At 35.9% G+C, this 12,481-nt stretch overlaps 2 protein-coding genes across 2 annotated transcripts; one reads left to right on the forward strand and one right to left on the reverse strand.

Annotated features, from left to right (window-relative positions):
- The first annotated feature begins 1,795 nt into the window (after positions 1 to 1,795).
- LOC109207478 (subtilisin-like protease SBT1.6) lies at positions 1,796 to 4,592 on the forward strand. Its single transcript, XM_019370408.1, has one exon. It carries the CDS (start codon positions 1,867 to 1,869, stop codon positions 4,189 to 4,191), a length of 2,325 nt encoding a protein of 774 aa, XP_019225953.1. The 5' UTR covers positions 1,796 to 1,866; the 3' UTR covers positions 4,192 to 4,592.
- A 6,292-nt stretch (positions 4,593 to 10,884) lies between these two features.
- Positions 10,885 to 12,072, reverse strand: LOC109207470 (protein FAR-RED IMPAIRED RESPONSE 1-like). The gene is made up of 2 exons (XM_019370400.1): positions 11,860 to 12,072; positions 10,885 to 11,811 (listed from the first exon to the last, which is right to left on the reverse strand). Exons 1-2 carry the CDS (start codon positions 12,070 to 12,072, stop codon positions 10,885 to 10,887), a joined length of 1,140 nt encoding a protein of 379 aa, XP_019225945.1.
- Positions 12,073 to 12,481: the final 409 nt, after the last annotated feature.

Raw genomic sequence — 12,481 nt, forward strand, 5'->3', positions numbered from 1 at the left:
CCAAAAAGAGAAATCATCCAAAGCACCTCTTTATCTTTTTTGTAAATATTATACTTATTTAATATTTCGTTAATTCAAATAATTAGTGTAGATTTAATAAAATTACTTGTAATAAACAATTAATTCTTTTTTTTTAAATATCAAATATTTTAGAACAAAGCATGATAGAATTTGAATCCTCGTGTAAGGTGCTTATCAAGTGAGAAATCCATCTAACTCTTGTCTTGTTTCTTTTTATTTATATTTTATATTCAAACTCAATATTTTAAAGAATTTATTAAATTAGTTTATGTTTGTCGTTAATCAATAACGTCTCTTTTTTATCTGAAATCATAATCAACTAGTTGGAGTTAGGTAATATATTGAATTCCCTTATTCCACCTTTTCCGCATAAATTGGGGTCTGACACATAACTAATCTCGTCAACAAGTCCAACTTTCTCAACGACAAAATCATACCTAAAATTCCTTAATATTTTAAAATTCAAAAAGAAACCCCTAATATAACACACTATAAAAAGTTCTCTAATATTAGATTATTTTAATTAATATAACAGGTAACTCGCCGATTTTTAAGATTATAAATTTCACATTTTATCGAAAATTATTTAGTAATAATTTTTGAGCATTTTATACTGTAAATTTGTCTTATACCGTGCATATAATTTAAAGCGAATATAACACTGTATAGTTGGTCTCAAAATAATAATTAGAAATATATATATATATATATATATATATATATATATATATATATATATATATATATTGTATATTATATATCAAAATTATACAACTTTATATAATTTTTTGCCAACCAACTATATATTATTTTTGGCACGGCTAAAAAATGAAAAAACATTAACTCTAATAGCCCGTTTGGCCAAGCTGCAAAAATCAGCTTATTTTGAGTGAAAGAATTAAGTAAAAATCGACTTACAAATGATTTGGGATGAAACTTGTTCTTGAGAAATCGCCTAAGGAGTTGTATTTTGAAAGTGGAGTGAAAAATAGCCTAAGATTATGAAAATTGTTGGGCTGCAGATATGGGAATTGCGAACTGGGGTTCGCAAGACCAAATGTGGGAATTGCGAACAACCGTTCGCATTTGCGAACTCAGACACATCAGGAGACCTTCGCATTTGCAAAAAAGGTCTCGCATTTGCGAACACTTGACCTTCGCTTTTGCGAAGAAAGTGGCCGCATTTGCGATCAAGCTGCCCAGGGCTCACCTTCGCATTTGCGAGTTCGCATTTGCGATGCTGGCTTCGCAAATGCGAAGCCTGCAGATCAGTGATACCAGATTTTCCAAAAATGCAATCCGACACCTATCCATTAACTCTAATAGCCCGTTTGGCCAAGCTGCAAAAATCAGCTTATTTTGAGAAGTGCTTTTTTTCAAAAGTGCTTTTCTCAAAAGTACTTCAGGTGAGAAGCAGTTTGTGTTTGGCTAATTAGTTTGAAAAATACTTCTGAGCAGCAATTAGTGTTTGGCCAAGCTTTAAAAAACTGTTTCTAAGTGTATTTTTCTCAAAAGTGCTTCTCAAAAAAGTGCTTTTGGAGAGAAGTTACTTTTTTCTGCTTCTCCTCAAAAGCACTTTTTTTCCTTCCAAAAGCTTGGCCAAACACCTCAATTTTTGGCCAAAAATGCTTTTGACCAAAAAAAAAAAGGCCAAAAAAAAGCTTGGCCAAACAGGCTATAAGTCTCAAACTCACTATGTTAAGTAAATAAGTCCCCAGCTTTATTCAAATTAAAATATTAAAAAAGAGAAGTAAAAGGACAATAATCCCTTCTATAACACACCAACATTGTCAGTAATTCAACACTTCAATCACTCCACTCTCTTCTCTTTCAAACCCTACTCTCATGGCTTCGCTTCTTCTTCTAACTCACTTCCTCTGTTTCACGTTCACTGCAATAATCCCGATTTTCTCGGCGGTTTCAGCTGAACCGGCAGCTAAAACGTACATATTCCGAGTCGACAGCTTCTCTAAACCGGCAGTTTTCCCCACCCATTACCACTGGTATAGCTCCGAGTTCACTGAACCGGTAAACATCCTTCACGTTTACGACAACGTTTTTCATGGATTTTCTGCTTCTTTAAGTCCTTCTCAAGCTGCTTCAATACTTCAACATCCTTCAATTCTCGCAGCATTTGAGGATCGCCGGAGGCAACTACATACAACTCGGTCGCCGCAGTTTCTGGGTTTAAGAAACCAAAAAGGTTTATGGTCGGAATCTGATTATGGTTCTGATGTAATTGTCGGTGTTTTAGATACCGGAATTTGGCCGGAGCGTCGGAGCTTTTCGGATCTGAATTTGGGCCCCGTTCCGACCCGTTGGAAAGGTGTCTGCCAAACGGGAGATAAATTCACTGCTAAAAATTGCAATCGGAAAATTATTGGTGCTCGATTTTTCTCTAAAGGACATGAAGCTGCACCGGGATTTGGCGGAATTGGTGGTGGAGGAATTAATGATACCGTTGAGTTTAAATCACCAAGGGACGCAGATGGTCATGGGACCCATACAGCTTCAACAGCTGCTGGGCGGCATGCTTTTCGTGCTAGCATGTCTGGTTATGCGTCCGGTATTGCTAAAGGCGTTGCACCAAAAGCTCGTTTAGCTGTTTATAAAGTTTGCTGGAAAAATTCAGGTTGTTTTGATTCTGATATACTTGCTGCTTTTGACTCTGCTGTTGCTGATGGCGTTGATGTAATTTCGATCTCAATTGGGGGCGGAGATGGAATTTCTTCGCCTTATTATCTCGATCCGATTGCTATCGGAGCTTATGGTGCTGTTTCTAGGGGTGTATTTGTGTCTTCCTCAGCTGGAAATGATGGGCCAAATGGAATGTCAGTTACTAATCTTGCACCGTGGCTGACGACTGTTGGAGCTGGGACAATTGATAGGAATTTCCCAGCGGAAGTAATTCTCGGGGATGGAAGGAAGCTTTCCGGCGTATCATTATACGCCGGAAAGCCTCTGAATGGGAAAATGTATCCCATAGTGTACCCTGGGAAATCAGGTGTACTCTCTGCTTCACTCTGTATGGAAAATTCACTTGATCCTCATTTAGTTAGAGGTAAGATTGTGATCTGTGATCGTGGTAGCAACCCCCGCGTTGCTAAGGGAATGGTTGTTAATAAAGCTGGTGGTGTTGGAATGATTTTGGCGAATGGCGTTTCGAATGGTGAAGGTCTTGTTGGTGATGCTCATTTGATACCAACTTGTGCTGTTGGTGCTAATGAAGGTGATGCTATTAAGTCTTATATAGCTTCGAATCCAACTGCTTCTGCAACCATCAATTTCCATGGGACTGTAATTGGAGTGAAACCAGCTCCAGTTGTGGCATCATTTTCGGGGCGAGGACCCAATGGTCTGAACCCAGAAATCCTAAAGCCGGACCTTATAGCACCTGGAGTTAACATTTTAGCAGCATGGACTGATGCAGTTGGTCCAACTGGTCTGGATTTGGACAATCGAAAAGCAGAGTTCAATATACTTTCAGGTACTTCAATGGCTTGCCCACATGTAAGTGGTGCAGCTGCATTGCTCAAATCTGCTCATCCAGATTGGAGCCCTGCGGCAATAAGATCCGCAATGATGACAACAGCTAACCTTGTCGATAATAGGCTGCAGCCCATGACTGATGAAGCCACTGGAAAACCAGCTACACCATATGATTATGGTGCAGGACACTTAAATCTTGATCTTGCATTAGACCCTGGACTAGTATATGATCTTGCAAATGAAGACTATGTTAGCTTTTTATGTGCAATCGAATACGGTCCTAAGACAATTCAAGTGATCACTAAATCACCTGTGAATTGTCCAATGAAAAAGCCATTGCCGGAGAACTTGAACTACCCATCAATAGCAGCTTTATTTTCGACTGCAGCGAAAGGGGTTTCAAGCAAGACATTCTTCAGAACAGTGACGAACGTGGGTGACACAAATGCAGAGTACAGAGTGAAAATTGAGGCACCAAAAGGGGTGATGGTGAGTGTAAAGCCGGACAAATTGGTGTTCTCCGAGAAGGTAAGAAAATTGAGTTACTACGCGACTATAACGGTCGACAGTAAGAATTTGGTGTTGAATGATTCGGGTGCAGTGTTCGGGTCACTTTCTTGGATTGATGGAAAGCATGTGGTTCGGAGCCCCATTGTGGTTACCCAAATGAGCCCATTGTAGATAGTAAACTATCTTGATCCAGTTGTTTTGATCGAGATTTATGGGTATGGGAAAAAGATTAATGTGCTAATCACATAGCACATTATGTCCAACCAGTAGATGACTAGATTCTACACTAGAGTCTAAATTACAGTGGTTTTAACCTAGTTTGTTTTGGCTTTAGGGTCGAAAATGCTAGAATGGGGGTTATACTATAGGCCTTGTTTTTATTTATTATTTAACTTTTTGTATTTTTTTTCGTTTTTTTTTTCCTGCTAAGATATCAACAGGGGTTTCTGTAGGCCTTTAGTTTTTGCTTTTCCAATTGTCTGTAATGTCACAATGTGTGCTATGCTTATAGGAAGTATATTGTAAGATATGATCAATTAGCTTTAATGAAAGATCAATGTCTTTGCTTTGAAGTTTTGTGGTCAACACACTCAATGATGTACGAAAAAAGGTTGATTAGAGAGAATTTGGTCTTTTTTTTTTTTTTTTTCCTTTTGGTGGTATTTGACACCTAATATGTTTAGCAGATCTTGCATGTTTTACTATGTGCTTCTTAATTCTGTCTTCTATAGATAACATATCGTAGATGAAATGATGAATTACAAGTTCCAATTTTTGTGTGCAAAATAGGATTCAACAACAAATAATGCACAACACTGTTTCACTTCTTATACAAAAAGGAACGATTTGAGATAGTTGGACCCCAGAACAATAAAATTTTTGCCAAAAGGCCAGAGCAAAAACCAAACTCTTAATCAGCAGAAACGATATGGTCCTATTTGGCGCAAAGAGATTACTAGGATAGATGCGGACAGTCCGGATTATTTGCATCATTTAGCCTTTAGTTAGCTCACTCTTTTAAAAAAAAAAATCTCGTTAGTTTAAAGAGCTAAATTTCACGCTTAAAAATTGTTAGATGGACATTATTCTACTTAGCGAATAAATATAAGTCACTAGCCTAACAAGTGTCAAAATTTTAAAGAGCGGATTGAAAGAGGGCAATTTATGCAAATGGCATGTATTATTTTAAAGCATTAAAGTGGGACAAAATGGGTGGACAAAAAATAGGTTAAAATAGCACGGTATAGCCAGTTTTCGGACTGGTCATTCAAAAATAGCCAGCGTTTACCAAGTCAATGAAAAATAGCCACTATTTTGCTGCAGTAGAGACCGGTCCAGCATAATATACTGGAGTTCGGTGCACCTGTGTATGAGCTCCAGCATATTATGCTGGACCGGTATACTTTGCTGGCTCCAGTATAATATACTGGAGACTGGAGCACCGGTGCTCCAAACTCCAGTATATTATGCTGGACCGGTATACTTGCTGGAACTCCAGTATATTATGCTGGAGTTCTAGTGTACTTATGCTGGAACTCCATCATATTATGCTGGAGTTCCAGCATACTTATCTTGGAACTCCAGTATAATATGCTGGAGTTCAAGTATACTTATGCTGGAACTCTAGCATAACATGCTGGCGTATTTTCCGGGTTTTGAACAGTGTTCTCGCTCAGACTTATCTTTACACGAAACGTGGCTAAATATCGATTACTTTTGAAACTGGGCTATTTTTGAACGACCAGTTGTAAATCTGGCTATTTTTGAATTTCACCCAAAAAAAAATAGGAGTCTAAGTAAAAATAGGGCCTATGCAGGAAACATGTGGACCGCCCATAATTACTTTAGTGATCGTGATTTTAGCCCCAATTCAATTATTTGCTTTCCAGTATGTCAAAGTGTAATCTAAACAGAATCTCAGCGATTTATGGTTGAGTGACCTTTTGTATTACTCAATAATATGGAGTAACATTTACTTGAGAGAAGATTTGCCACTTTGTGATTTGCCTACTCCTTTCTTCGAACATGTTTTATTGGAATATTTTGCTATAAATTATCCGGTTACATTATTGTGATATAGGGGAAGGACGCTTTTTTTTTTTTTTTTTGGTTGTGCATATAAAAGTTAAATTAATGGCAGATGGTAAAAAAAAAAATAGCAGAGGTAAATGATGCTGCTATTAAAATGAAACTTTAGGAGATTAAGAGAGAGAGAGAAAAAACTATGCAAATAGTCAAAATTTATTTTTCTAAACTGTGCTGTTGAGTGAAGAGAGTTCAAGAAAGGGTTGGTAAATTAATTAATGATGTACTGGAATTAATGGGAAAAATGATGTTTTCGTCATTAATTAGTATTAATAGCTGATCCCTGACTTTGTACCTAAAAATTACAATGATTTATGACAGTACCATGGGGCTAACGGCAATTTTAGCTTGTCGACTTTGATAATGAAGCATACTTTTATCTCGTTTCCACTGGTAATTTCTGATACTCCTATTTGACACTGGTTTCTCCCCCGTAACGTGGTTCGAAGTAGGTTGATAATTACTCCCTTCCGTCCACAATAAGTGACCGATTTGCTTTTGTCACGTCTATTAAAAAAATACTAAATTCTATACTAAAATAACTAGTATGACTAAACTACCATTAATTAAATATTTAATGTGAGGAGTAAAAAAATTTTTTAGGGATATGTACGTAAGGATAATTTTGTAAAAACAAATCGAATTCTTTCTTGATTATATAAATGGACACTTATTTTGGACCAAAATAAAAAAGCAAATTGATTACTTATTGTGGACTGGAGGGAGTATATTAGTTCATTTAATTTTTGTTAAAATTTATACTACAATTTAAGAACCTATAAAAGAGTAATTATTAAAAATGGCGAATTTTTTGAGTTAAAATGTTCGGACAGATTATAGTAAAATAAAACACCATTTGACTCTTAATTTAAACCGTCAAAGTGTCAATGGGATGGATGAAATATACTTCTTGCTATGCAAAAAAGATTTAATTATAGGAAAAATCCTTTTGACCACACCGATTTCGGCCGGATAGACCTAAATGGGGTCATTTAAGTAATTTTACGCCCTAATTAGTGTTTCAGCCGAATTTTTATACCCAAAATGCCCTTTCAATAACCTTTTGAATATTTCTCTCCCACCATTAAATATTTGTCTTCCCAATACATGAAAGATCTCAAGAGTTCAAACCCTATTTGTCTTCCCAATACTTTTTTTTTAAATGTATTTCCATCCTTTTTTTTTGGTAGTATATACACTCATATAATTCGAAATAAGTCATCTTTATACATGTATTTAATTGTGTATTTCGTATATGTTTAGTATTTGAGTGTATATTTCGTATATTTTTTAGTAGGTCTTCAAAGCCCTACTATTTAAACACACGATACCCTACTTAACAAATCCTAGATGGCCGGAACCCATACTTAAACAAACCTTCATTTAAACTCCTATGTTCTTCTAAGTTTTAGATGGCCGAAACCCATACTTAAACAAACCTTCATTTAAACTCCTATGTTCTTCTAAGTTTTAGGTAATAGATTAAGGATGCATTAGAAGAAGAATAGTGCTTCCAAAGTATATGTTGTATTTTCTGGTAAAAGGCCAGGAATATACTACTCATGGAGTGATGTTCTCCTATGGTTATCGGGGTTAAGCGTAGCATCTTCCAGTCTTTCAAGTCTCATGATGCAGCCATATCAGCGTTCGATGAATTTGAAAAATCTGCTGAAGGTAAACAAACACTCAAATCTATGGTGTTTGTTGTTTTTTGTGGTAAGAAGCCGGGAATATACAAAAGTTGGTCTGAGTGTGTTAAAATGCTTGTTGGAGTCGAAGGTAGCTACTTTCATGCTTTCCAATGTTATGATGAAGCCTTAGAAGCCTTCAACAAATTTAAAAAAATAAGTTTTTCACAAGAGGCATCTTCAAGCTCGGCAGTTGAAGAAATGAAGAAGTGGTAACAAATGAAAGTGCAGCAAGTGTTATTTCATCTGCTATATTAGCGGGCATATTTATTGGGTTGAAGCTGTCTGAAAATGTTGGAAAGTAATTATGTCAATTTTAGTTCATATGTTATATATCTTGTGTTTGAAAAGTGTTTGTTATTTCTATTTGGTGTGCAAGAGTTGATGACTTTGTTTTTACTTTTGAATATCAAGTGTCGTAATGAAGTTGGGCATGATTATTTTATGTTCAATTTCTTCATTATTTGATTATCTATGAAATTCGAATTTTGTGACTTCTTTAGCATTTCGATCATGTTTAACCTTTAGTGTGATCTTTGTCCGGTTAATATGTGGTTTATGAATTATGTAGATTTCAAAAATGTAATAATAAACAACATTTATGTATTAAATATTTGCAGCAATCAGCTTAGGTGACACTTGGAATCCTTGTTGATTAAGCTTTCTGGATTAGTTTTTTGAGGAAAAAATAATTTGTTTTAGAATGAATTTTGGATAACATTATTTTAGTTTCACTAGAATTAAAACAGGACTTTGTGTTATTTAATTTTCTGATATATTTGGTCTAATTTTTGTAAATAAAGAGCAACAATTTTGTGCTGGTTCTAATTTTTTTCAATTACATGCAAATAATTCTAACTTGTTACTTGTAGAAATTTTGTGCTGGTTTAATTTTCTGAATTAAAGCTTTTGAAACTGGTTAAATTCTTTGAGATCTACATATTTTGAGATCTACATAATTCACAGTGAAGCTGAATTATGCATCTTCTTTCGTTTTGATTTTCTGAGATATGCCTTAATTTTTTTATTAATTTAGTGAAATAGAAATTTCACCTATACTATGTCAGTATTATTGTTATAGTTATTCTTCCTTAAATTTATTCTTTTAATATTAGAGTGATAATTTTTATATTGTTATAGATATGCAAAGTGACCATATTTTTACCTAAAAAAGGTATTTCTTTTGGTTCCATAATAACATTAACCAGGAATTAAAGGAAGCACAAATATTTTAAAACATGTAGCAATAAAATAAGAATCAAAAGTATATGAAACAGAATAAATACTAAATAAGCATTTTCATTGATTAATTGATAATTTTCAACATATTCCAAATAATATTTGGAAAATACTTTAGCATACCATGCTAATAACATGGAATGCATCACAAAACAACAACAAAAAACACAAACTATTACTCTTCGCTCTTTTGGTTAACAGACTTTGAAACCTTAGAAGCGGCTTCAGTATCACTACTTATAACAATCACAGGAGTATTGGGTTCTTCATCTTGCTCGGCTAGAAGTTCCTCAAGCATGTCGTAGCAGGAAGTGAGCGGTTAAGAATCAAGGAGAAGACGTTTAACATAGTCTGCTCCGATTTCCCTTGTGAGATGTAGCATCAACAGGTTTGTCTCCGTCTTCAAGTTCTTCAACTTGTTCTTAACATCCTGGTACAAGATGTCATGGTTGACGGGTGAACCATTGTAGAGGTTCATCGACAATTTTCTTAGAAGGGGCTCTTTCCATTGTTATTTTCAGAGAAATTTGAATTCTAAAAGATAATTTGGATGAATGAGATTAATTATGTATAGAGTTGTATTTATAGTATAATTTTTGAATTTTTGAATATTAGGGTTAGGGTTTATACAAAACAAGCAAAATTTCTTCAAAATCAAAAAGTTCTACACCAAATAAAACAACAATGCAATTAGGCCAACTGAGAACTCCAAGTTTCAGCAATATTATTCTTTATTATATTTCCATGTCTGGTTCGGCATTGAGATCAAAGAAGCTTGATTGCGATTGTGTAGCATCAATTTGCTGCAATTAAAATCAAACAAACACTATAAGAAAACATGATATGTTTAAGTACTAAATCAAATGTAGTCGCAAAATTATACCTCATTCACACTTAGGGAACCATCATGCTCAACGTTTGTACCTCTGCCTTGCCCATTACCCTTACCCCTACGTCCACCACTTCTACCGCCACCTCTACCACCACGATTTCCACCAATCCTGCCACCACCCCTGTCACCCCCTCTAACACCGGTTCTTGCGCCATTACTAGTTCCAAATACATCACGCGGCTGTGAACATGTAAAGTAGTATTCAATTCTTCCTCTATATCGATTCAAACTCGGCCTGCCACGTGAATTAGTGTACTGGGGATCTCGTAGAGTTGTGCCTTCAGTTTCATCTGATTCATCCTGGTCTTAGTTTGGCACGAACATTTCGTCGTCCCAGTTTTGAAGATCATGCACCATCTTCTTCAAATTATGCTTAACATATTGAACCTTCACGCTATTGCCCAATGCTATATCACAAGCCATGTCAAAATACTTCAATATGCTCATCTATGTCTTATACTCAGGCGTCATGGTTGGGTAACCAACTTGATGGAACCGATTCAAGTGTGGCCTAATAACATCGTTTCTCCACCTTGTCAGTATATACCTTTCATCAATTTAATGCCCTTTGACCTGTATTCCGCTTCCAACTCTTTCTCATGCTTAGCTCTTATAGCTAACTCATACTGGTGAACAAACATCCTAAGAGTGCTTTGACGGGTAATATATCCATCAAAGAACGCATGCATCCCCTCACTTCTTTGCGTAGATAGCATACCAGCCCAAAAATTCACATCAAGGTACACTGGAACCCATTTTTCCTTCTCAGAGTAAAGCTTGTTGAACCAATTCCTTGTATGCAAATTATACCTTGCAATATATTCTGTCCATTTTCTCTCAAAAACTTCAACAATAATGCTATCAAGGACCATGAATTTAAATTCTCCACGTGCAATTTTAGAAGGACGAACACCACTTAAGTAAACAGGCAACTTTGAGAATATATGCCAAATACAATACCTATATTGTATTTGGCATCACTTCAGCAATGGCTACCTTAATGCTCTGACACTGATCAGTTATGATCGCATCTGGATGAACATTTTCCATGGCATCAAGCCAAGTTCTAAAAACTAATTTGTAAATATCGATATCTTCATGAGACATGAGAGCACATCCTAGTAAGATGGACTGTCTATGGTGATTGATGCCAACAAATGAAGCACATGGTATATTATATCGATTCACAAGGTACGTCGTATCAAAGCATATCACATCATGGAATTGCTCATACGCTGTCTTACAGTGTGAATGCACCCATACCACATTTCGCAGCCTACCAATATTATCAACGTCGATTGAATAGAAAAACTCCCTATCCTTTACCTGGATTTCACGAAAAAAGTTGAGCAGCGACTGTGCGTCCCCTTCTTGCATTTCAAAGTTCCTACTCTTCAAAATATAATTTCTACAATCCTTTGGAGTGCAACCCAAATTTTGCGGTCCACCACGTTGAACCTCAGCAAGTCTAATATTCTTGGAGGGTCTAATGCCATACCGATCGTGAGCTACAAGATCCCTCTTCAAAGAATCACAAACAGACCTATGTCCAGCCATCAAGCGCGATACGGATGGGAGCAAATCATGATTGTGATCGTGAACGACCTTAGAGACCCACCAACAACCAGAATCATCCAAAACAGCAGCTAGCCTAGCTTTACAATTGTTACTCTTGGTGGTAAACTTGATTTTGCGAATCCTAGTCCTATCACAACAGTAGGTTATATACCTGGCAGTGTCACCACCCTTCTTGTTGGAATTTCTTTTTATGATGGAGAATCCTCTCAGTCGTGCATGTTCTTTGTAGAATGCAAACAAAGTATCTTTATCTCTAAATCGCATTCCAGAGATTGGACCTACAACCACATCCTCTTCAGTGGATTCATTCTTTATTTCCCGATCAACATCACATAACTCTAACTCATTTCATAAAACCTGCTCCTCATCATCGTTAGCTTCTCCGTGATATTCTCCATCGACTTCTTCATCATCATCATCATCTAAGTGCATATCATTATTGAAACTGCCGTGAGAATCAACATCGACCCATTCGTATTCATTCAACAAACTATCGTCCGATGCCATCCCTAAAGATCTGTACAACTCGTCCCTAACTCGATCAAACCTATTATCTTGGTTGATATTCATGGTTGTTGTATTTGTGTTATGTTCATTTGGATTCATATTTGTTGCACCGCCAATTTTTCTTGGTTTGAATCCATTTTTAGAGAAGGAGAAAGTGACCGCTGGTTTAGGGATAGGCAAGGAGGAAAGTGTCCGCTGGTTTAGGGTTTGGTAAGGAGGAAGCATACAAAATTGTATACCGTATTTGTTTATAAGAAAGGAAGAAAATATAATAATTTGTTAAAAATTAAAACACGTATAATTTGTATAATATACACATAACTACAAGGGAAATACACAAGACTCTTCATCTCCCAACATTTAATTTTTGCATACTTCAAGACTTGGAATTTAATTTTGTGTTTTGGAGGGAAACATGTAGGCTAATTAGTTAGAGGATTATTTATGTATTTTCACTGGTGTGGCCAAAGTT

The sequence above is a fragment of the Nicotiana attenuata genome, unplaced genomic scaffold (genome assembly GCF_001879085.1).
Source record: "Nicotiana attenuata strain UT unplaced genomic scaffold, NIATTr2, whole genome shotgun sequence".
Lineage (NCBI taxonomy): Eukaryota > Viridiplantae > Streptophyta > Magnoliopsida > Solanales > Solanaceae > Nicotiana > Nicotiana attenuata.

Coding starts and splice junctions, on each gene's coding strand:
- LOC109207478 (XM_019370408.1), top strand. CDS start 1,867: ATGGCTTCGCTTCTTCTTCTAACTCACTTCCTCTGTTTCACGTTCACT.
- LOC109207470 (XM_019370400.1), bottom strand. CDS start 12,072: ATGAATATCAACCAAGATAATAGGTTTGATCGAGTTAGGGACGAGTTG. Junction 11,812..11,859: donor CTAACGATGATGAGGAGCAG/GTTTTATGAAAT, acceptor CGGGAAATAAAG/AATGAATCCACTGAAGAGGA.